The sequence below is a fragment of the Triticum urartu genome, chromosome 2A, assembly GCF_056163025.1.
Source record: "Triticum urartu cultivar PI428250 chromosome 2A, HENAU_Tu73, whole genome shotgun sequence".
NCBI classification, from domain to species: domain Eukaryota; kingdom Viridiplantae; phylum Streptophyta; class Magnoliopsida; order Poales; family Poaceae; genus Triticum; species Triticum urartu.
In genome coordinates, this window is record NC_141874.1 from 610,109,997 (window position 1) to 610,135,101 (window position 25,105).

At 49.0% G+C, this 25,105-nt stretch overlaps 1 protein-coding gene across 1 annotated transcript; it reads left to right on the forward strand.

The window, feature by feature from the left end:
- Nucleotides 1-3,383: 3,383 nt before the first annotated feature.
- Nucleotides 3,384-3,989, forward strand: LOC125533772 (protein GL2-INTERACTING REPRESSOR 2). Its single transcript, XM_048697129.2, has one exon. The coding sequence runs from the start codon at nt 3,565-3,567 to the stop codon at nt 3,811-3,813; it is 249 nt and encodes an 82-aa protein (XP_048553086.1). The 5' UTR covers nt 3,384-3,564; the 3' UTR covers nt 3,814-3,989.
- Nucleotides 3,990-25,105: the final 21,116 nt, after the last annotated feature.

Below are 25,105 nucleotides of genomic sequence, written 5' to 3' on the forward strand. Positions count from 1 at the left end.
ACCGGGCCTCCTGCCCATCACCTCTAGCCATGGCCGCAAGCGCAGCACCATCCACGGTGGTCATCAGCGAGGTAGGAGACGTGGGAAGGGCCACCTGCCCCTCGGTATCTCCCAACTCAAGAACCGCCGGCGCACAAAGAGGAGCCACGGGATCCACGGAACCCAGAAATACACCCCGCAGCCGAGGCGGAGCAGAGAACAGTCACAAGGACCCAAGCTGCAAAGTGGACATCGGAGCAACCCCAGAAGACCTAGCAGGAGCAATATCAGTAGACTCAGACGGACCTACCGGACCCTTGGCCCCGTCTTCATCACCCATAGCCGAATCATCCTGGTTCCCTGGGGCACCTCCTCCCTTAGTCGTGTCCATAGGGTTATCATCCTCAAACTCATCGAACAAATTAGGATCCTCATACAAAACGTCCAGCTGATACATAACACCATCGTACGTCCAAGGCACCACGTTCGGCAAGAACTCAATATTAGCAACACTGACAAGTAAACGCGCCACCCCGTTGGTCCGAGTGAATGGCATATCCACCTGTTCAGTCTTGCCGATCAAAGACCCCAAACTCCACGTCACCAAGAAGCTATCCAAGGGATCAGATGGTGCCCCGGAGAAACGAACCCAAATCTGCCTCAACGGCGTGCCCTGTGGCTCCTTCTTTTTCCACTCATCAAACCGCAACACAAAACTAGTGCCTGTAACCCTGCTCATACCGAACTTGAGGATTCGCACCTGATCCTCCTTAGACGGAAAATCAACTTTGTAAGACGTATCATTTAGCTTGAGCAACGACCACTGAAAATTACCCGGAGCGAGTTCCCGCAGCTGCTGAATAATTTGCGCCTCGGTCAACGGTCCATGAACTACCTTCACCACCCCTGGGAAAGAAGTCTCTACGCTGGTGCCAAAGGTGCCACTCTGGGAGACTCGAAGAACATCAACTCCGAGCAGCAGACCCCGTAAATCTGAACAGAAGGCTTAGGCCCAAGCATAAGAGGACACTCGGCAGCGGTATGCTTAGGTTTCCGGCACATGTCACATAATTCTGCAGTGCACTCAGCCATAAAGTGTCCCGTGTCACCACAGCGAAAACAAGTGAGCTTCTTCTTCTTTGCCGCCCACTTGGACAACTTGTCAGCCTCAGATTTGTCCGTACCATGCTTAGAAGCAGAATCACCAGTCTGCATGGGCTCTGGCAACGTAACTTCGGCCAGAGCTTGAACCGTCTCCACCGCCACCTGCGGTAGATTCGATCCACCGTCAGCCACCTCCGTCTCAACCGTAGTCTTCGGATGCCTTGGCTGGTAAAAACGTCTGTTCCCGCCCCGCCCTCCGCGGAAACGACCCCGGAAAGAGCGGTTATTGGGGCCAACTGCACCCTCCACGAAGTTGCCGGGCGGTCCTTGGAAACCCCGGTTGGCATTGCCGTCATCCCCACGGCCACCGCCGGTAGACGAAGAGCCCCGATGCAGCCCAGAGCCATAAGCATCATATCCATCATCGCCCCACTGTCCTCGCGGAGGATTACGATCATCCCCCGCAGACGCCCCCGCCCCACGGCCATTCGTGCCATGGCCAGTGCTACCGCGTCCACCCGCCATCTGCCTCGGCCACGGCCGTTGGGTTGGCTACGGCTCGGCCCTTGGCGGCGGTGGTGGCGCAGCCCTAGGCTGGGGAGGCGGAGGAGGCGCGGCCTTAGGCGGCTGGGCCACCCTAGCCGGAGGCGGAGGAGGCGCTCCCCGAGGCGGCGGCGGAACGACCCGTGGGGGAGGCGCCGCACGAGCGGGGCCCGGCACAGCAGCAGTCGCAGCCGGAGGAGCGGAAGCCCCCGCGGCCCCGGCCGGGTTCCTCACCACTGGCGCAGCCCGCGGCGGCGGTGGCTTGGGCGGCATCTCCGCCGGACGGGAACCAGGTGACGGGTGCCGTCCAACGCCGGCGAGTGCTGGGGAGAAACGGCGCAAGGAAGCCGAAGGGAAGCCGACCCTCCCGCGACGGCGAGCCCTAGCGGCAACGAAGAGAGAGGGGGAGGTAGATCGTGCATGCAGGGGCGATCGGTCCGAGGCCTCCTCATGCATGTCGCCCACACCCGTCGCTACGCAAACTTGGCCAGCCCTCTGGGCCTCTAGCCCAGTACTAGCCAGGCCCGCATCGCGAGCACTCTCAGGCGGCTCACCTGTGCCCAAAAGAGCATTCAAACGCTCAGATCTGGCCGCCCGAATGTCACACGCAGCAGCCACCGCCGGCGATCGTTGTGACACCATACGTCCGCCTTTCTTCTTTCTCCGAGTCACTCTCGTCCAGCACTCGGGACGAAAAAAATCAGACAAAGTGATAGCCGGCGGCCCCTCCTTCGGCAAAGGTCCACTCCATGGTTTCACTTTCGACTTCTGCGAAGGAACCGGAGTACCGAACAAAACAGATTTCTTACTACTCACCAAAGGTTTAGGCACCGAGGTAGATGTAGCCACGCCAAGCGTAGTTGGTGGCCGAACCATCGTTTCCGGTGGATCATCATCGTCTTCATCTTCATCAGCAAGAATCCAGAAACGTCCTCCAACCTGCTGCGTAGGCTTGGGTCCGTCCGCGTCCTCCGTAAGATCCACTACATCAAGTTGATCGTCGCAATCCATGGGTGCCTGCACACACTCAAGAACCTCGATATGAAAAAAATCGATTATTAAACGCTTACCGATCGCAAGCTCTTCATCAATGTTGAGATGTCGTCCGGCCAAAATATCTCCATCTTCGTCCCGGATCGTCATCCAACGAGACGGATGCGAGTAGATCAAGCCATTGATCCATCGCCCCACCTCCCTATCATCTTGAAAACGCACATACCATTTCGTAGGATGCAAAAAGTTCCAATCCCGATCCGCCGTATGTATCATCATTCCATAAACGATCTCCATTCATGTAGAAATACAAATTGAAAAATTCGAAGAATATTAAAAAAAACATGAATCTCATCAACAATACTTTGTCTGCTCACTTCTCTTTTAGGTGTATATTTATGCATTTGCCCATGATTATGGATTAAATGATTCTGAACTTGTGGAAATTGTCTATTGTAATGACATATTGTGAAACGTTTAATTATTTAAATGTATTAGCAGAATTTTTGGATCCATTCGGTTAATCATCCTAACCAAGATCGATTGTTGGATTACAAAAAATATTTTTATTCTCAGATTCTATCCGAAGGGTTTGCGATCGTCGTAGAAATCTCGCTACGAGAATTACATTGTCCGAAAGAAAAAAGATCTTTGTAGGAATAAAGGAAAACGTAAATCAGGTCCAGCGAGACAGGGGAGGTTCTTGCATTCAAGTGCTGGCCATGCCGTCCCCCTTCCTCCCGAGGGCACAGCACTATATACAACAGGCTGCGCCATTCTCCCGAAACACAAACATAGCTCCTCTCCTCCTGTGCGCGCTCACCGTTGCACAGTATCCATCCATAACCAACCATAAGAGCGCAGCGCAACAGGATCAGTACGGGTTGCGCTAGCTTATTAGGCAAGCGAGGGAGTAGTAGGCAGGCACTGTGCAGGAGGTGATCCATGGCAAGCACGGTGGAGTCGCCGACGAGCTCGTGCGTGTCGTCGGACACGGAGGAGGAGGCCGCGGCGGTGACGAAGCCGATGGTGGTGGTGGGGTGCCCGCAGTGCCTCATGTACGTGATGCTGTCGGGGGCGGCCGAGGAGCAGCCCAGGTGCCCCCGGTGCAAGAGCCCCGTGCTGCTGCACTTCCTCCACGGCGCCGCCGCCGACGTCGCCAGCACCAACAGGCAGCAGCCCAGCAAGAGCTAGCCAGCCAAGATGCCGCTGCTTGGTCTCTGCGTGCTGCCTGCTGATCAACCGCTAGCTTCTCCTGCCATCGATCTCCACCATGTTCTAACTCCGTGTATTCTGATGCACTCTGTATTCTTTTTCCATTTTTGTCGACGATAAATCTTTTACAGCCTGGTGCAATTGGTTCGGTTTTACTGTCTGTTAGCAGTGGCTGTCCTTCTCCAACAACCTTTAGATGTACTGTATGCACGTGTTCTGCACCGTGAAGGTCGATGTCTGTTTTAATCCCCTCCTTAATTTTGGTTTGAATAAGATGAGATTTCATTAAGAAAGTCGTTTGCAATGTACCGTGTAACCGGGGACTCTTCCCGCTCATCTCTTAATTGGGTTGCATGACTACCCCCTACTTTAAATTAATTCTGCTAAAGAAGAAGAATAAAGATGGGTTCGTGACCAACGGACCATTCAACCTCCGGCTAGCTATGGCAGCGTAGCCCGGATGGTGACCGGGAAGGATCAAAGTAAAGAGACGGGGGATCGATCGACTGAGTTATTGTGATGGATGGATGGGTGCATGGAGCAATCGGCCGCTCATGGAAAACCTGTGCCCGTTTTAATTGGGGATCATCAAGTAGTATAGTAGATGCATGGAGTAGCAGCAGATACAGAATAAATACGGGCAATAATTAGGAGCAGTTGAGGGGAGGAATCCGGCTTATTTAGCACGCACGCCAGTTCGTCATCAAGCGGTCATTTACATCCACCGTCCTCCTTTGCCTTCTTTTTCTTGGCGTCCTTCCCGTGCCATGCCAAAAGGACACGGTGGGTGAAAGTGTCTCCCAGGATGAACACTAGTACTCGGTACTAATCCACACAAAAATACCTAGTAAAAGTGAAAATAAAATCTGAATGCCTGAATAATTTTCAGGAAAGTAGTTTGTGTTTTGTGTCCTTGATGGAAACAACAAAATCAAGTGCTAAAAAAATAAATCCTTTAAGCACAAAATTTGTTTTTCAAGCAAAGCACAAAACTATTGCTTAACAAAAAAATTGAAATGGAGGCAAAAGATTGATCTCATCCACTAAATAAGGAGTTTGACGGAGGCCAAAAAACAAAAAAGAAAAACATAATGCAAAAAATGCTGCTCGCACCGCATGATTTCTCTCAAGTGCTTTGGCACCTCAATTCCCCAAGTTTTAGCCTCATTTTTATGTTCGCAAAGATGACCAGTGGTGGTGTGGACTTGTTTATGAGAACTCTTGTGTTTCGTTTTTGCCTAAAAAGAACTCTTGTGTTTCGTTTTTGCCTAAAAAAAACTCTTGTGTTTCGTTCGTCCCAAAAGGTCCACTAATAAGCAGGAGGAAGGCCACGGCTTTTCTCTTCTAAGTGTTTACCTTCGACGTATTGTTTTCCATGAGTTTTACATACACATAAAGTATATATTTTTTACGCATAAAAAAACTCTCCATTACCCAGCGGATGCAACGAAATCGGTAGCAACCAAGTCTAGTACAAAATCTGGCATATGGTACATCCAAACAGTGGATGGCACAGCCATATGGCAAACTGCGCTAAAGGGTGCTCTACAGAATTACAAGCCCTCGGGCAGAAAACAAATTCAAATGAATCAAACCGAAGAATGCAGCTGCTTCTAGCATCACGAAACAGAATTCCCAGCCCCACACGATGAACGCCTGCATTACCCTCTCCCTCGATTGCGGCTAAACACGCCTCCGCTTCAGCTTGCAATGCAATTTTGACGTGCATGAGCTTCCTTGCTTCACCTGCAATGAACTCACTCGAATCTGACTGCAAAACATAGCTATACACACAAAGCATTGAACATTTATATGTCAAAATATATATTAGAGCCTACTTGGTTAGATGCTAATATTTGACATGAAAATTGTTGGCAAGTCTAAATATTGGCAGCCAATTGGTTCCTACAAATCTCTAAAAAGATGCCAAATATTGGCAACTTTTTGTTTTGCCAAATGTTGGCTTACCAAACATTGGCATCAAACAATTACTTTATTAGCTACTTTCATATTTGAATTTTTATTTCTTTTTACTATGGAGAATGTATTTTCGGGTTCGAAATCACTATGTACACGATACGTGGGTGGCCGATTACTGAACAAACCTGTGATTGATACCAGAGTGATGGACGGTTGTCAACATGTGTCATGCATAAATCGGTCCCCAAGGTCTTGTCTGTGTAGCAGTGCTCTTTTGGGTTCAACTTTGAATTGCCCCGTATGGGGAGCAAACTCAATTTTAATGGCTCTACTGCTTAGCAGAGTCTGGTGAGCCTATCACTTGGCATCAACATGTAGTATTCCGAGGCACATGTTTATTTGATTCCCTTCTCTTCTTTACGGTTTGTTGAAGTACATTCCATAAGTCACATCAATGTCTTTATCTAAAATGAAATGTTTTAAAAATATTTTTTTAAAATATTGTAAAAGAGTCTTGTATCATTTTTTTCGTCATTTTTATTCAAAAGAACTCACTTTATTCGGTAGATTTTAAGAAAGATGTAAGATTGTCCAAATGTTTTGAAATTTTTCAGTGAGATTTCAAGGAAGTAATTTTAATACAAACTTTTGAATTATTTATGTATTATTTCATTTTCTTAATAAAATAAAAAATATTTCATAAAAAATCTCAACAAATTCAATTATTTTATTCACATTTCAATCAGTTTCAAGGAACATTACACCTATATTCCGCACAACCTTTATTTGATCAGTCATATTCAGTCATTTTTCATAGATGCACCTCATATTTCAATTGTTTAAGTCATATTTCAATAAAATTTTCATATGGGTACCGAACATTTATACACGTTGTTTTGAGAACATGAAATATGTGCTACCTATACGAAAAGTTTTTGAATTTGATTGGAATACGACTAAAATAATTGAAATTTTTGTGAGATTTCTATGATTTTTTTCTGAAATATATTTAAGAATGACTAAAGTAACAAAACTTTGCGTGATTAGATGAAATATATTTGCAACAGTTCTGAACAATAACATGTCACTAAAATATATCAAAAAAATTAATGACTTTTTCTAAATATCATTCAAATGATGCTATTTTTTTAACATAGCATGTCTTCCATGGGCTGAACAAGCTGAAAACATTGGGCATGTGGTAATTGAGACTCGTTTAGCGCGTAATCCAATGCTTCACCAAACGCGCACTACTAAGGCGTTGTATGGGCTGACCCAGCTTCTTTCTTTTCTTTTCCCCCCATTTTTTCAGCAAGGTTCTAGAACCATCTTCGATCATTATTTTTTCTTCTTTTTTCTGTGATGATTTGTCTGATTTTCCTTAAAATCATCATATATTTTTATTTTTCCTATTTGTTTTTCTGTTTGATTTTATTTTACCCATTTTATCATTCATGATTTTAAATTCAAGAATATTTTTTGAAATTCTGAAATATTCTGAAATTTGTGAACATTTTTCAAATGTTGGAGTTATTTTTTTATTTTTTTCAAATATATTTTTAAAAGATTGGAACATTTTCAAAATTATGAACACTTTTAAGTTATCAAATAATTTTTAAAATACTTGATCATTTTTAAAATCCATGAACACTATTGAAAATTTTGGAATATTTTGTAAAATCTTTATTTTTGTAAAGTTCCTACAGTAGAATGTTCTTAGAATAAAATCGAGTATAAAACATGTCAAAACTCGGATGCATACAGCCAAAAACTAAATGGGCCACGATCCACAGGCGGAGGTATGCATTGCCCCACTTAGACATGAAGAGCTCCCCCCCCCCCCCTAAAAAAGAGTACAATGCATAAGTCCCAAAACTATTGGAGGTGTGTTAGTTTAGTCATATAATTTCAAAAGTGTAGTTTTGGGTCCTAAGACTATTGGAGTTGTGTCAATTTAGTCATGTAACTTCGAAACTCCAGTTTTGGGTCCCAAAACTATGAAAGTTTGTTCATCTCAGGTCCTAAGCTTGCATGACCAGCATCTATGGTGCATTTTTTCAAATGAGACTTTTATATGTGTTTACTTCCCCAAAAGTGGCCATACGCTTCCTTTGTCATAGTGTGTGTTGCAACTTGCACGCCCACCACATGCGTGGCCATGAGGTGCAGTGAAACCTCGCTGGGAGGTTTGGCACGACCATCGGGGAGAACCGAGCCGGTCGGTATGGAGGGCGGCATTCCTCTCCCTCGGTGCGGTTGTCGGGGAGTGATGGCTCGAGAATTTTTGATTATTTGCAAAGTGTTTTCACTTGGTTTTTACCGGATTCATACCGCTTCTTAGTTATTTGTAGCGTTAATCCTTCAAGAGAGAAGAAAATATGCTTTTCCATTGTTTGGCAGAAACTATTATATATGGAAGGAAACCAAAGAGAATTATGGTAAATCAAGCCAAATGTTACAACTTCCATGTTGAAGGCAAAGCTACCAGGTGAGACAGAACAAAAGAAGACCTTCCATGCAGGTGCATGGATGGTCGTATGAGGTGCCTGGAGTTCCACCTTATCAATACAAAACACTTTTGTGAAGGGAGGACACACAATAGAGAACCATAGTCATTTCCATAGAGAGAAGGGATCCGGAGAACCACCGGAGATCTTCGTAGATTTGGTCCTTTAATCTCCATCATCATTTCGTCCTTCATTATTGTAAGAGGAATTCCAAGTTGTCAGATCGAGTTGTAAACTCTATTCATACTCATCTGGATATTAACACATGTTGGGTCATTCATGTCATTGTGGATCTCCTTGTTATTGATATGGTTTCCATGGGTTTATTTTTCGAGATGATTGGTTCTTCTCTTATGATGTGTGAGTAGTCCCCTCTAGGTGTGAGAGATCTAAGTGATTGGTAAGGTTCATTTCTCTTATTATATATGTCGTCATTCATGTTTTAAGTCTTATGATTTGTCCAGTAAGTTGTTATTTGTGATGAAATCTATGCGTGTTGTCCAATTTAAGGGCCCAAGCAACATGATCTCAAGACCTACGCAAGTAACACATATTATTTAGGAAATCTGTGACCTCTGTTCTAACAGGTGGAGATATCTATGACGACCGAAGACAATATGAGATAACGGTGATCCATTAAACTTAATGCTTGGTTCCAGTCTAAGGACCTTAATTATGAAGACGACCACTCTGTGGCAATGGCAAAGCAGGACCATAGAAGAGAATGTAATCCCGCGAGAAGTTCCATGCCCTTAGGGTGATTCGCCTACCGAACAAACATATCAGACACTATATTCATGATCCAAGGTAACTGGTATTAGTATTGCACTAGCACACTTGATGCATACCATGAACTGAATTCTCTTCGTGCCTAATTTCTCCATTGTAGGAAAAACAACCTTACTCTCTACTTTATTCATGTTCTTTATTTCAAGTGTTATTATTTCCACTGCTGCAAATTCATCCTATTTACTACTCTGGTTTATTTGCCTCTTGGGATAGTAGCAGTGTTTGCAGATTACAAGCAGTCATAGGAACTATTACAACTTGTGTGTGACAAACGCTACATATAAATACTCTTCTTCGCTTTTCGTTGGGATGATTACTAATTGGAATACTTACGTGAAAGTGCTCCACCTCCCCTATGTGTCTTGCAGGCCAGCAGGGAGACCCCATGCCAATCGGGATGGAGGATGCCATCCCACCTCCCTCCATCTCTCTCTCATGACATTATCTTTGCCCGGACACCCTTGCCGTCGAGTTGGTCGCGTAGGTTGTTGTTTGGACACGAGCATATGGCCACAGGTAGGGAACTGTTACTGCTGCTGGATGATGCAAAGGAGTGTGTCGAGACCGTGAAGCTAGCTCAAAGGTTGACGAGAGTGACACAACCCTAGTAGCAACCACAAGTGGGTAGGCATTGGACGTTGTTCGAAGTGCCGTTATGCTGAGATGACCGGTCTACTCTCCTCATTGGAGCTCAAGACATCATGCCACTGATGGCCTATAGTTTCAAAACTATAAGAGTAAACGGTCACACCACCAATAGTTTTAGGACCTGAAACTGTAGTTTCAGAATTATAGGACTGAACTGACACACATACAATAGTTTTATGACCTAAAACTGCAGTTTCAAAGTTATATGACTAAACTAACACACCTCCAATAGTTTTAGGACTTACAATTCATTTTACTCAAAAAAGATGAAAAGCTCCACGGAAGAAAAGGAGATGTAGCTATGGAATAGTGTAAAAAAACTATGTGTGTATATTGCCCAAAGACTTAAATAGTTGTATGTGATTTAGGAAATCACCAGCTAAGGGGTAATACCTGTGAAGGCCCTAAGAGCATGTTTGGTTAGTGGCCTGGGCTTCATGCTTGGGAAAAGAGGCTGCCTGATTTGAGCCTGGTACTTCATTGTTTTGTGTCTAATGAGGCTGGCCTGGCGTACATGTATTTTGTTGCTGTCATGGCCTGGGGTAGTATTAAAATAATATAGTACCATCATCGAAGGCATGTAACTATAAAAAGACTTGGAAATAGCGGCTCATTACCACCAGCCAGCTACCCAGGCGTCCTTTTCTGAATGCCTTGCACAGGCTAAGCAATATGCCTGGGTCGCACTCCAGGCTAAGCAAATTGTGAGGCCACCAGGCCAGGCTAACTGCTACTTTCCTAGGACAGTAACCAAACACTCCTCGGGCACCTTTCATGCAGGGCAAAATTTTATGTTGACATCATCCAAGCAGGCCCTAAAACTCCTATTGTCACTACAAATATACAAGTGAGGAAGGACGTTGGACACACATCTTTTCGAGAGAAATGTCCTTCAAATCATGAACAAATTTCGCTATTGTGTCTTCGTGTCAATTTTCAAAACTAGAACCCATGTAGATTGGTCTCGACGAAAAGAATTCTAACACAATTTATACTCCAAACGATAACAAATTAATACTCGCCGCGGTAATGTATATGTGCCTCCCACCGCAGCCCACTTGCAATTTTTCAAGTCACACACGCGCAACATAGTCCCATCAGAAAAGTGACACATGCCACGTTCTCACGCATCCACCAAAAGTGATCTCGCACCCTACGGACACTTGTAGGCCTCAAATGCGGATGCTTATATTGGGTCGGACATGGGATGAAGAAGAAATCCCTCATTGCAACCCAAAATCGAGGGGTGGACTAGGGGTGTTCGGACGTCTCCACATCGGCCTGACATCCCTCCCCCCTCCACATAGATCAAACCCACTCTCACTCTCCTCCCTGATACGTCCATTTTGCATCATGCTTTTATATTGATATTTATTGCATTATGGGCTGTTCTTACACTTTATGGTACAATACGTATGCCTTTTCTCTCTTATTTTACAATGTTTACGCAAAGAGGGAGAATGCGGGTAGTTGGAATTCTGTACCAGAAAGGAGCAAATCTGAGAGACCTATTCTGCACAACACTCCAAAAGTCATGAAAATTTACAGAGAATTATTTTGGAATATATAGAAAATATTGGACAAAGAAATACTAGAGGGGGACCCACCAGTTGGCCACAAGCCTGGGGTGCGCTCTACCCCCCTAGTCGCGCCTTTAGGGCTTGTGGGCCCCCTGGCAGGTATCCGGTGCCCATCTTTTGCTATGTGGTGGCTTTTAACCTGAAAAAATAAGAAGGAATCTTTCGGGACGAAGAGCCGCCGTCTCGAGGCAAAACCTAGGCAGAAGCAATCTAGGGCTCCGACGGAGCTGTTCTGCCGGGGAAACTTTCCTCCTGGAGGGGAAAACCGAAACCATCCTCATCACCTACGATCCTCTCATCGATAGGGGTCAATATCCACCAACATCTTCACCAGCACCATCTCCTCTTAAACCCTAGTTCATCTCTTGTACCTGATCTTTGTCTCAAAACCTTAGATTGGTACCTATGGATTGCTAGTAGTGTTGATAACTCCATGTAGTTGATGCTAGTTGGTTTATTCGGTGGAAGAACATATGTTAAGATCCTTAATGATATTCAATACCCCTCTAATCTTGAACATGAATATGCTTTGTGAGTAGTTACGTTTGTTCCTGAGGACATGAAAGAAGTCTTGTTATAAATAATCATGTGAATTTGGTATTCGTTCAATATTTTGATGAGATGTATGTTGTCTTTCCTCTAGTGGTGTTATGTGAACGTCGACTACATGACACTTGACCATGATTTGGGACTAGGGGAAGGCATTGGGATGTAATAAGTAGATGATGGGTTGCTAGAGTGACAGAAGCTTAAACCCTAGTTTATGCGTTGCTTCGTACGGGGCTGATTTGGATCCATATGTTTCATGATATGGTTTGATTTATCTTAATTCTTATTTTGTAGTTGCGGATGGTTGCGAGAGTGGTTAATAATAAGTGGGAGGCTTGTCCAAGTAAGGACAGCACCCAAGCACCGGTCCACCCACATATCAAATTATCAAAGTAACGAACGTGAATCATATGAGCATGATGAAAACTAACTTGACAATAATTCCCATGTGTCCTCGGGAGCGCTTTTCTTTATATGAGAGTTCATCCAAGCTTATCCTTTGCTACAAAAAAGATTGGGCCACCTTGCTGCACTTTTTTACAATTGTTACTTGTTACCCGTTACAAATTATCTTATCACAAAACTATCTGTTACCGATAATTTTAGTGCTTGCAGAGAATACCTTGCTAAAAACTGCTTGTCATTTCCTTTTGCTCCTCATTGGGTTCAACATTCTTACTTATCAAAAGGACTACGATAGATCCCCTATACTTGTGGGTCAGCACTCCCCTCCTAACCATAACCATCATCCCACTTCTTCCTACCGCCACCCCGTGATAATGGGCAAGACGAAGATGACGTCGGAGGAGGGCCTCCGCAACCGCATGATGTGGTACCTTGGCGGGTACCACTCAGAGGTGCCGTCGCCCGACCACGATATTTGATCTGGCGACAGCAGGAGCTCGGGCTCCACTCAGAGGTGCCGCCGCCCGACCATGATAATTGATCTGGCGACAGTAGGAGCTCGGGCTCCAATCTATGGGGACACAAGGACACATCCCCGCTGCATGCACCCCGGACAATGCACCTCACTGGCGCACGTCGCCAGACCCTTCTCCTTCAAAACGCCCTATGTCGTTAAGGACGAGTCTGCCAATGATGACATCAACTGGGGCAAGATCCTGGCGGATTCACCAAAGGAGGAGCCGTCAGTGATCTATGTGCTTGAGATTGCCTCGTAGGAGGAGGAGCAACTCTAGGCAGCGCTCCCGTTGTCTGTCAGTGATGCGGGGCCACAACGAGCATCCTCCCCGCCGAGGAACCGCGATGTCCAGATCGGGCGCCGTAAAGGGCCCCAGCTATCCTCGCTGCTCCGGCATCCAATGCACCCACCCCCATGAAGCAAGAGTGGGTGCCTTCCCCGCCACAATTGCGCACCTGCCTCTAGTACTATTTTGGCGAACGTGGGTCATGGGGCGTGTCCTCCTCGACATCTGGGTCTCACAACGCGTCAGCGGGTGGAGCAGAGCCTGGTGCGGTGCTCCCTGTCATTCGCAAAGACGCAAATGTCGACGGCCTGGGTCATTGCCATCCCGGAGCTTGCATAGGAATGGGCCTTGGACTCCTACCACTCGCACATGATCATTTAGGACCTTCTGCATATCGGGGTCACCGAATGGAGCCTGAACTCTATGTCAAGGAGGAGGAGAGGTGGCGCAAGGCGGAGGAGGAGAAGCATCAGTAGTGGTGCAAGCATGATGCGGCAGCCAAGGACAGATACCGCAGCAGCTTCCGCAACCACCACGATGACGACAACAATCGTGGCGATGACAATGATGGTCATCCCAGTGGCCCTATAGGCCATACCTACGAGTTCATCGCCCCCTATTTAGTCTTGTTTAGGTTTAATTTAGGGTAGCTTGCAGTTAATGTATATCGAACTCGTTAGATATTGTTAACTTGGTTTAATTTCATCGATTTTTGTGTTTGAAATGTTTAAAATGGAGGGATATTTGGGGGATAGTCTTAGAGGGGCCATGCCCAACCGGTTGTCCCAACATGTCCAAATGCGCTCGTGGACATTTGAGAACATCTATTTGATCAACACCCGTAATGAAACTATAGTTGAGTTACCATACTGGCCAAATCGCCATAATAGCTACAAACATGGCGATTTTGGGAAAAAGGAAAACAGAGCCGTAAAGACACTCTAGAAGATTCGTCATATCTGCCACAATCTCCATAATTTATGAAGCATCCTCCATATATAGGGCCTGTTCGGATCCTCTCTAGCTCTCAACTCCATGAACTCCACACGAGAATTGACCCAAACACCTGAGCTCTGAGAAGCTAAGCCATCCCCTAGTGTAAATATGAGAAGCCAGAAAACCTAGCTCCACCAAATCGAAGGGCGAGAGTTGGACAGAATTACGACTAAACTGTCACACTAAAGAAAATGATTCACTCTTCCTAAAAACGATTTGCTCCTTCCCTGCCAAATCGGTACGCAACCTTTCTTCTTTCCTCGACATCCCCTTCTCTAATAACTTAGATAGCGTCATTGGCCCTGCTGCCACACCCAGCCACACCTTGCCGTCAGCCGCCAAGCCTACTCGTCGGCAGATCGGGCCATTCCAAATCCAATCACGCTGGCTCCCATTCCAAACAACCGGGAATAGACACCCACCACGACGCCATTGACATCGGTTATCATCCTCCGAGCCCGCCTCCTCGCCCAAACTACGACCGAAATGGGCCAGTTTAAGTCGACCCAAATGCAACCGAACATGCTAGATTATCCCAGCTGGGCTGCCAGCCCATAGCACACCGGAAGAAGCTGCCCATCGAGCTAAATGGTTTGTGATCGCCAAGTGGAGCTGGAAGCCAGCTAGAGAAGCTGGGTTTCGAACAGGCCCATAGTCTCTCCGCTTCCTTTGGAGCCAACTTTTAGAACACACTCCTTTCAGACCAACCATTTGACATGAAGGAAACTTCACGTGGCCCCCACCTCACGTGAAGATAAAGTGGGGATGAAAGAGAGATTGTGGAGACTAATATATACTTATAGAGGCAGGTCTGATATATTCATCGATGAATGGATACCACGATATAGAGGTGGATAATATGCAAACTCTGAGTTTGCGCATTACCACAACACCCTTCATATACATGCTCCATATGCATATGAAGTCCGCTAATTTTTTTTGAAAGGGAAGGAGTATGAAGTTTGTGTTACAACACCAATACACAAAGTCTACTCTCCTGGCATGATGGATCCCAATTTATTTGCACCGGCGGTGACCCAAGTTTGGGCCTCAATATTGATGTTAGCAAGTAGAACCATCGGCGGGGCACTCCTGAGTTGTAATATGCGAGCATTCCTTTCATTCTAGATTGTCCAAGAGATGGGCATGGAGAGCGTAGCCATGGCCTTCCTATTCGGAATGGTAGAGTCGGAAAGCCCTATCCACCACTACTTGGTCAAACATGACCAGACCCAAGTGCAAGTGTTGATGTTCTCGAGTTGGAGCCAATCTTTGATCATTCCCCAAAGTCTATTAGTGTACAAGCATTTGAAGAGGAGGTGGTCGATGGATTCTTACATGCGCCTATGAAGTCCGCTAAGGGCATCTACAATGCAAAGGTGCTTGTGGGCGCTTAGACAATAAAAGTAATTAATTAAAGAAATAACATCGGGTAGGAGTCCATCTCTTCAACGCGCGGGCGCCTATTTGAGCGCTAACGGAATTGTTTTTTCCGCGAAAGATATGGGTAGCTGATACGTCTCCAACATATCTATAATTTTTGATTGTTCCATGCTATTATATTATCAACCTTGGATGTTTTTATATGCATTTATATGCTATTTTATATGATTTTTGGGACTAGCCTATTAACCTAGAGCCCAATGCCAGTTTCTGTTTTTTACTTGTTTTTGAGTTTTACAGAAAAGGAAAATCAAACGGAGTCCAATTGACCTGAAACTTCACGGAACTTATTTTTGGACTAGAAGGAGGCCATGGAGTAAAAGAGTTGGGCCAGAAGAGTCCCGGGCTGTCCACGAGGGTGGGGCGCGCCCACCCCCTGGGCGCGCCTCCCTACCTCGTGGACAGCCCGGAGACCCCCCTGACTTGTTCTCGACGCCAAAACCTCTTATATATATACTCAAACTTCCAGAACATAACCTAGATCAGAAGTTCCGCCGCCAGAAGCCTCCGTAGCCACCGAAAACCAATCTAGACCCGTTTCGACACCTTGCCGGAGGGGGGGAATCCCTCTCCGGTGGCCATCTTCATCATCCCGGCGCTCTCCATGACGAGGAGGGAGTAGTTCTCCCTCGGGGCTGAGGGTATGTACCAGTAGCTATGTGTTTGATCTCTCTCTCGTGCATTCTTGATATCGCACAATCTTGATGTATCGCGAGCTTTGCTCTTATAGTTGGATCTTATGATGTTTCTCCCCCTCTTGTCGAATGTGGGGTTCCGGCAGACCCTTAAGGTTCGAACATTGGGGTGCGCACGAAGTCTTTTCCTCCTACCGATCTACGCCCTAGCTCGCTAAGATCTCGCGGACGAACTCGACGAACTCACAACATAGAAAGACACAATATTTATACTGGTTCGGGCCACTGTTGTGGTGTAATACCCTACTCTAGTGTGGTGGTGGTGGATTGCCTCTTGGGCTGATGATGAACAATACAAGGGGAAGAACAGCCTCCTGAGGTTGAGGTGTTCTTGTGCTTGGCTAACTTGTGTGGGTGAGAGTGATCTAAAAAATGGTTCATCTTCTGCCTATGGTGGTGGCTAGTCCTACTTATAGAGGCCCTGGTCCTCTTCCCAAATATTGAGCGGGAAGGGAGCTAACAACGGCGGGCAAATTTGAAGGGGGACAGCTAGTATAAGCCACCCTGACAAAAGGTGGTCTCTGCCTGCGAAAGGCTCTGGTGGTGATGCCGTCTTGGGCTCCACGATGACCTCTGTCTTGCCGTCCTTCTGGTCTTGGTCTTGTTGCACCAAAATGGCAACCTTTATCTGATGCCTCGGTACTCCTCGCCTGCGTTGGTTTCCTTAGCATCAAAGAGCAAACAAGGACGCTGCGCACGCTGGCGCCTGCCCGGCGCCCGCCTGGTGTCGATCATCATGGCTCACATCACGAGAGCCTCGTGAGGTTCGCCTTGCCTTGACATCTCCGCTCCTCATGAGCCTGCCCGACTAGGCCACTCCAGAGGAGGTCTTGTGTCGTCCGCCTCGCGAGGCCAGGCCCCTCGCGAGGGTCTTGGATGCCTTGTTGATGAAGATGGGCCGTACGGCCTGCTGGCTTACCCACGCAGCGGGCTGCAGGCAGGCAAGTCTGGGGACCCCCGTTCCCAGAACACCGACAGTAGCCTCCGGGCCCAAGGTGCGCTCGGGCTTGGCTTTGCGGCGAAGCCAAGGGTCAAGCACGGAGCACCGCGGGCCCCCAAAGCCTGTGGCCTCGGTTGACGCGTGCCAGTTGATTGGATGTGGGCGCCTCTGCTTCCCCATGCTCCCTCGGCAACTGCATGACTTGACGAGTCCCTGCGACATGCAAGGAAAACCATCATCACCTGCGATCGTGGGAGGTGCCGGTTGGCCTTCTCTTGCTATAAATGGGGAGGGGGGCTGAGCCCCCATTGCCCATCTCTTCCTCGCTTGCTTGCTTCTTGTTCCTTGCTCCCCTGCTAACTTCTTCGTCCTCGCTTCGTTGCTAGCACCAATGGCGCCTATCAGAAGGTTCTCCGCCAAAGAAAAGGGGAAGGCCCCCCGAGATGTCCCGGAGCAACTTCCGCCGAAGAAGAGGTCGACCCATCGCCGTGAAGAAGCGGCGATGCAGGTGGTGACGAGGCCTTGGTGCGAGCGGCCTCCCCCAGGGTATCCACTACCCCTGTATGCCCAAGCCGAGGACTCAGGAAGGCGGAGCGACGAGCAGCGCCGTCGGCGCCGCGCCCGGGGTCCCCTCGCCGCGGCGACGCGCGCCGTTGCCCCAGGAATCCACGCCGCGGACTCCTCACGTGAGCTGGTGCTGTGGGTGCCGATGCCTCCAAGCTCTTGGATCCGCTTCTCGCGGTTCTTCTCCGATGTGATGCCGCCGAGGGGGCCTCTCGAGCTCTGGTTGCAGCACGCCGACTGCGGCGCTCCGGCGACTGGAGCGGAGATCGAAGCGGTCCCCACCGGCAAGATCATGACTCGCGGCTGGGGCGAGATCGCGCGGGTCTGCCGCTTGAGGGGCACCCTCGCGATCCATCTTCAGTACGACGGCGTCTCCACGCTCTTCTTCAAGGTCTTCGATGCCAAGGGCCGCCGCCTGGAGTGCTGCTCCGGAGAGGAGCGCGAGGCTGATGCGCGCTCCGGTCGCGACCACTCTAGCAGCAGCAGCCCTTGGGAGTCCAGCAGCTCTCCTGAGCTCTACGAGACTCCGGAGACGAGCGACGACAGCTATGTGCCCCCGAGCTCTCGCCACACTCGGAGCAATGCTGCCGCGTCCAGCCGTCGCCGATCTGGATGGGGTTGGCGCCGACCTCCCGTGGCGCACTGTTGATGATGGCGTCTGCCACGGGGGGGGGTGTAGATAGGATCCTCCTTAGTTTTTAGCTTTTGTTTCCTGCGAAGAATCATGAAGCGCCCCGTGGGGGCATGTAAGGGTCTGTAATGTCTTTTGTGCTTATCTTCCCTATTATGAAGATTTGATGAACGCGCGTCCCGTTAAGGCTTGGTCTCCCTGTCGGTGTCAAAACCGGCGGATCTCGGGTAGGGGGTCCCAAACTGTGCGTCTAGGCCGGATGGTAACAGGAGGCAAGGGACACGAAGTTTTACCCAGGTTCGGGCCCTCTCGATGGAGGTAAAACCCTACATCCTGCTTGATTAATATTGATGATATGGGTAGTACAAGAGTAGATCTACCACGAGATCAGAGAGGCTAAACCCTAGAAGCTAGCCTATGGTATGATTGTTGATGTGTATGTTGTCCTACGGACTAAAACCCTCCGGTTTATATAGACACCGGATAGGGTTAGGGTTACATAGAGTCGGTTACAATGGTAGGAGATCTGAACATCCGTATCGCCAAGCTTGCCTTCCACACCAAGGAATGTCCCTTCCGGACACGGGACGGAGTCTTCAATCTTGTATCTTCATAGTACAGGAGTCCGGCTGAAGGTATAGTTCGGCTATCCGAACACCCCCTAATCCAGGACTCCCTCAGTAGCCCCTGAACCAGGCTTCAATGACGATGAGTCCGGCGTGCAAATTGTCTTCGGCATTGCAAGGCGGGTTCCTCCTCCAAGTACTTCATAGAAGATTTTGAACACAAAGATAGTGCCCGGCTCTGCAAAATAAGTTTCCACATATTGCCATAGAGAGAATAATATTTACACAAATCTAATCTGCTGACGTATTCCGTAGTGTGACATCACACCACGGCCAAGCTTTTGTTCGAACCATTTTACTGTCCCATCTTAGCGCGTTACGCGAGGTGGCTTCCTTGGCACGTCTTGTTAAAGCAGAGATCGTGTCCCCTTATTCCGGGATTCTCATCAATACGGGCGTGGGTAACCCAACCGCACCATTCATTACGGTGCTTGGAGATAAGCGAGTTTTACCAGGCTGGTGGGGACACGTAGTCGCGTCCACCCATATAAGGGGATAAGGATCCACCTTTTTACCCACGCCTTCTTCCTCCTTTGCCTATCCATTCTTGCGCACCCGAGCTCCAGCGCCCAAGTCCGCACTACCACCTCAACCTTCTCCAGTCATGTCCGGAGCGGGAGGCAAGTGGATGGTCTCCTCTGTCACGGAGGGGCACATCAAAAAGCTGAGGAAGGCTGGATATCTGGCTAGCGACATCGTGCACCGGCTTCCCGAAAAGGGGCAGCTCATCCCCACTCCTAGGCCCCATGAGAGGGTGGTATTCCTCCCCCATTTCCTCCGCGGACTGGGCTTCCCTCTGCATCCATTTGTCCGGGGGCTCATGTTCTACTATGGCCTGGATTTCCATGATCTGGCCCCGAACTTCGTCCTCAACATCTCGGCGTTCATCGTCGTGTGCGAGGCGTTCCTCTGCATCCGCCCCCATTTCGGCCTATGGCTTAAGACTTTCAACGTCAAGCCGAAGGTGGTGCGCGGCAGCTGTCGTGGTTCTAAGTCTGACAGTAGTGTAGGGGGGTAAGTATGGAGAGGCAAGATCTTAGCTGTGGAGAAGTTGTAAGCACGCAAGGTTTACGAGTTCAGGCCCTTCTCGGAGGAAGTAATGGCCCTACGTCTCGGAGCCCGGAGGCGGTCGACTGGATTATATGAATATGAGTTACAGAGGTGCGAACCCTTGTCTCGGAGGAGGGGGGTGGCTTATATAGAGTGTGCCAGGACCCCGGCCAGCCCATGTTACAAAGGGTTCAATGTACATTAAGGCAGGGCGTTACTGGTAACGCTAGTAATAAAGTGCTATGATGACCATAAAAGCTACTTAATGACCGACCATTAGCGTGCGGAGTGAATTCAGGTCTCCTGGCCGTCGAGTGGTTGGATCTTGGTCGAGTGATTGCTTCTTGGTCGAGCGTCTTCGAGTCTGTCGAGTGGAACACCTCCAAGTCAATTGAAAGGTGGTTTCTTCTAGAGATGTCCTTGGGTAGGGCAGTTAGGACAGGTCCATGATCCTACCCTAGGTACATAGCTTCATCATTAGCCCCCGAATGGATCGAGGTTTGAGTGGGGAAGGAGTTGAGAACTTCTCTGACTCGTTTTTCATGCCGTGAGCATATCTTGTTTCAGATCAACGGACCTGAGTGATGGCAGCAACTTCCTTTTCAGTCGCCTTGATCCATTCTTAATTCTTCGTCAAGTGGGTTTCTTTACTTATAAGGCTCCGAGTGAAGGTGCGGAGGCGATCTTTGGTCTGACAAGTTGTTTGCTGCGCGTAGATTTCGTGGGATCTGAATTTTGGGAAGCGCGCGGGATGGGGGAGGCCGCAGTAATCGTATGGGATAGAGCGGAGCCGCCTCGATCCCCGCACCACCTTTTTCGCCACGTATCGCGTGCACGGTTGTTACGGGATTTGACAGAGCCACCTGGGCCTACCCGTCAGCCACTCGGAAGCGGCCTGATATAAAGTGCCGGACCGGAGTCTCCCGAACAGTGCATCTCATTACCTCTTCTCTTCCTCACGCCCCTCCGCTGCGCTTGCTCTCACCCCAGCTCCACCGCATCGTACGCGTCTCGCCGGCGACAATGGGGAAGGAGAAGACAGCGGCTCTGGAGCGGGCAAAGAAGGCGACAACGAGGTCGAAGGGGAAGGCGACCAGCCGGGGCGGATCTTCCTCGCGGTCCGGCCTGTCGAGGGGCTGGATCCAGGGTGACTGGATCCACTCGAGGATCTCCCAAGAAGACCTCGACGACTTGGGCGAAGGGGGGCTGATCCCCTACGACTCGGCGTGGCTTCCGGGGAAGGAATCTGAGCCGCAGCCTCGGGAGGGTGAGTGTGTCCTTCTTGCCACCCACGTCGACCGTGGATTTTCCTTGCCCCCTCACCCCTTCTTCCGAGGGTTTCTAAACTTCTTTGGGGCACAACTCCATCATTTTACCCCCAACTCAATCGTTTATCTTGCCGCTTTCATTTCTTTGTGTGAGAACTTCCTAGGTTTTCGGCCTCACTGGGGTCTCTTCAAGCATATTTTCACTTGTCGCTCCCAGACAGTGAAAAAGGCTAATACGAGTGACGAGAGGACCCAAGTGATCCAGATGTGTGGGGGTCTTGGCATCCAGACGAGAGGGAAAAGCTCCTTTCCGGCCATGATTCTTCCCGACTCAGTTCGCGGATGGCAGTCGACCTGGTTTTACTGTAAAGACCAGTCGACGCCAGGGCAATCGACTGGCCTCCCTCCCTTTACGATGGACCAAGTGGAAAAACCATCCCCTTTGAAGGTGCTCCCGGAGGAGAGGGCGCACGTGAAGGTGTTGGTCAACCGAGTGGTCCAGCTTATTCGTGACGGGGTCACTGGTATGGATCTCTTGGAGGTCTTCCTTCAGCGGCGCATCCAGCCTCTCCAAGCCCGAGACCATCCGATGTGGATGTATTCGGGTCTTGAAGACTCCACTCGGATCCACCCGGAGGAGGTCGACGACGACACACTGGAGAAGTGGCTGTCTGGCATTACCGGGAATAAGGACAATCCCAGGGGAGCCAGGAGAGTCCCTCCATTCGACCAGTCTCACGCACCAGAGCAGGTCTGATTCCGAGTTTTTGCTTGTAATCTGAATTCACTCGCGTAGCTGCCTATATTGCGTCGACTGACTTTGACCTACCTGCTTTCTTTCAAGCCATTATTGAAATGTATTCAATGCCCAATGGGGAGCAAGAGCAAGCTCTGGAAGGTGAGGCGAGTGGCGGCGAAAGTGGCGAGTGGACTTCCGATGGTGAAGGGGATGGAGGAAGCGACGACTCAAGCGATGGAGAAGAAGTCGAGTCGCCTCCTCGCAGGGAGAGGCGATCCAAGCTTGACCAAGAACGGCCGAGTGCCCGTGACAAGGCAACTGCTCTGGCTGGTCAGTCTTCGAAGCGCCCTCGGATCTCTTCACCAACCCCGACTGAGAAGGCGCCAAAGCACCCCATAGTTGCAGAGCCAAAGACTTGGAAGGCGTTGCCAAAAATCAAGATTGATATCCCCGTCGCTTCCGCGTGAGTGCCTCTCTTTGCATTCACTCGACGCTCCGCACTATTTGTTTTTCTTGTTTTAACTGGACGAACTTTGGAACTGTCAGCGCTGCTACCTCCGGGACCTCAGCTTACAGGGACGAAGATGAGGTGATGGAGGATGCGGTCACTTCTAATCCGGGTATGATCCCTGCCATACTGTCTTTATTTTGGTCGATTCAACTGCAACGCGTACCATTGGGTGATGTGATTTTGACGATTGAACTTTGCATAGCTCCCAACGTTATTGACCTCCCTGATGATGATGAAGAGCCCGAGAGGCCTTCGATGAGGAAAAATAGGCGAGATCCTACAAGCGAGGCGCTACAGACGACGCCGAGGGCGGAACCAGTTGTTCAGGACACTGGCGACGTCAATCGGGGTTCTGTTACCTTCGCTGAGCCGCTGTCGAGTGCCTTGCCTTCTTCGTCGACTGCTCAGGCCCCTGTCGACCCGCCTTCAGTTTTTGCAACCCATCATGTCCCAGAGGATGAGGTGAATGCTGCTAAGGAAGCCATACGCCAGGCGGGTATTATGATGGAGAAGATGAAGACGGTGCGGGACGCCAGCCAAGCCGCCTATGATGCCAGCTCGGCTCTCCAGAGCAACGTTCAGGTTAGTTGGTCGCCACTTGTTCTATTAGGATATGCTACCTGAAGATTCTTTCCGAAAACTTTTGCATATGTACACCCATTGGGTGCGTCGATTGAATTTTTGGACTAGTGGGGGCATGCTGAGTGCACCCACTGGGTGTAGTCCCCGAGACTATGGTGGACTGCTGGCAGTCGACTATAGTCTTTGTATTTTGCCGAATGTATAAACCGAACTGGTAGTTTGTCTCTTCCACTCGACTTCAGCGGGCCGGTCGAGTGGGATCAGAACCGGTGGGGGCACGCTAAGTGCACCCACTGGGTGTAGTCCCCGAGACTATGGTGGACTGCGGGCAGTCGACCGTAGTCTTAGTATTTATTGCCTTTGTTGTTTTTTGCTGTAAAAATAACTTCTCCCCTTTGATTTCAGAAATCTTGTGATCTTGGAGCTCGCTTTGCTGACTTGGAGAAGCAGCAGATTCAACTGAACCTTGACTTGGAGCTGGCCAGGACAGAGCTGCAAAAGGTCAGAGACGACGCCGCAGGTAAGACGAGTTTGTCGACTGGTCAGTTTTAGGCTTGGGTACCCTTCTGCTATTTCTGAATCAATCATCATTTCTTTGCAGAAAAACCGAGAGAAGCTCTGGCGAAGAAGGATCAGGATTTGGCCGCTGCTCGTAAGGAGGCTGACGACAAGACCGCTCTGGCCGAACAGAAGCTGGCTTCGGTCGGCTAGTTGGAAGAAGAGAATACCAGGCTGAAGACCGCTCTGAATGACTCCAACAAGGAGTGCTCGCGCTGGAAGAAGGTGAATCTCGTCCAGGGCGAGAAAATGGAAGGCATTGCTCGTAGGAGGGATGATCTGGAGAGTTATCTGAGAAGTCTTGCCAAGAAGCTGTTCATCAAGCTTGAAGGTGCACATTCTGTTCCGACTGACTTTTTTTTAGTCGACTTAGTGTACGAAAATTGACTTATCCTTGGATCGTGAATGCAGAGTTTTGCCAGAACTTTGAAGAGGAGACTGGGCGGATCGAGCCTGGTTTGGATCCAATCAACTCTCCCGTGAAAGATGAAACTGCCATGAATCTGCTCCGTCTGGAATCTCGCATCGACAGTGCCGTGGACTACTTGGCTCGACTGAAGTTCGCCATGTCGCGGATTGACCCGGCACTTTGGCCAGAGGCTGTGCTCCAAAATGATATTGAGTCCCTGATGACTCGACTAAATGAAATCCCCGACCGAGTGCAGGAGTGGAAGAAGTCTTCTGCTCGGTGTGGCGCTGACATGGCTCTGTCTTTGGTTCATGTCCACTGCAAGGAGGTGCGACAGGACAAGCTGGCAGCAATCAAGGTCGCCAACACCCAGAAGCATGACTTCCGAACCTTTATCGAGACTTTCATCGCTGCAGCCACTCGGATAGCCGACGGCGTCGACCTGGATGAGTTCGTCGAGCCTGCCAGCCCTCCTCCTGCGGAGTGAACAAACTCTTATGTCCCACCTTAAATTTGCCTTGGAATGCCGAGTGGTTTTTGTAACCGTTAAACTTTTTCGGGCTGCATGTCCGAGTACTTCGATCTGTGATTTGGAACCTTTGGAATTTACCCGAACTTGGTTTATCGTTGAATATCTTTATGAATCTCCTGCTGATTGAACCCATTCTTCATTCGAGACAACTTTTGCATTCGCAGCGCATCTCCAAAGGAGAGGAAAGCAGTCGACCTATGTCTTGTATTTGTGGCGAAGCTCCCCAGGGGAAGGCGGCGGTCGACCCACACCCTGTTACTGCAGAGTGGGACGGAGCGCATATTGTATTTGTGGCGAAGCTCCCCAGGAGAAGGCGGCAGTCGACCTGCCCCTCGTCGTCCTTGAGGAAAGAGATGTGTTTCATACTTAGGCGAGTTCTGGACTGCAGCTAAGCCCCCGAGTGGGAGGATTGCTCTCCATTCGGTACGATTTTTTTTCAAACTTAGGCAAGTGCTGGACTGCAGCTAAGTCTCTAAGTGAGAGAACTTAGGCGAGTACTGGACTGCAGCTAAGCCCCCGAGTGGGA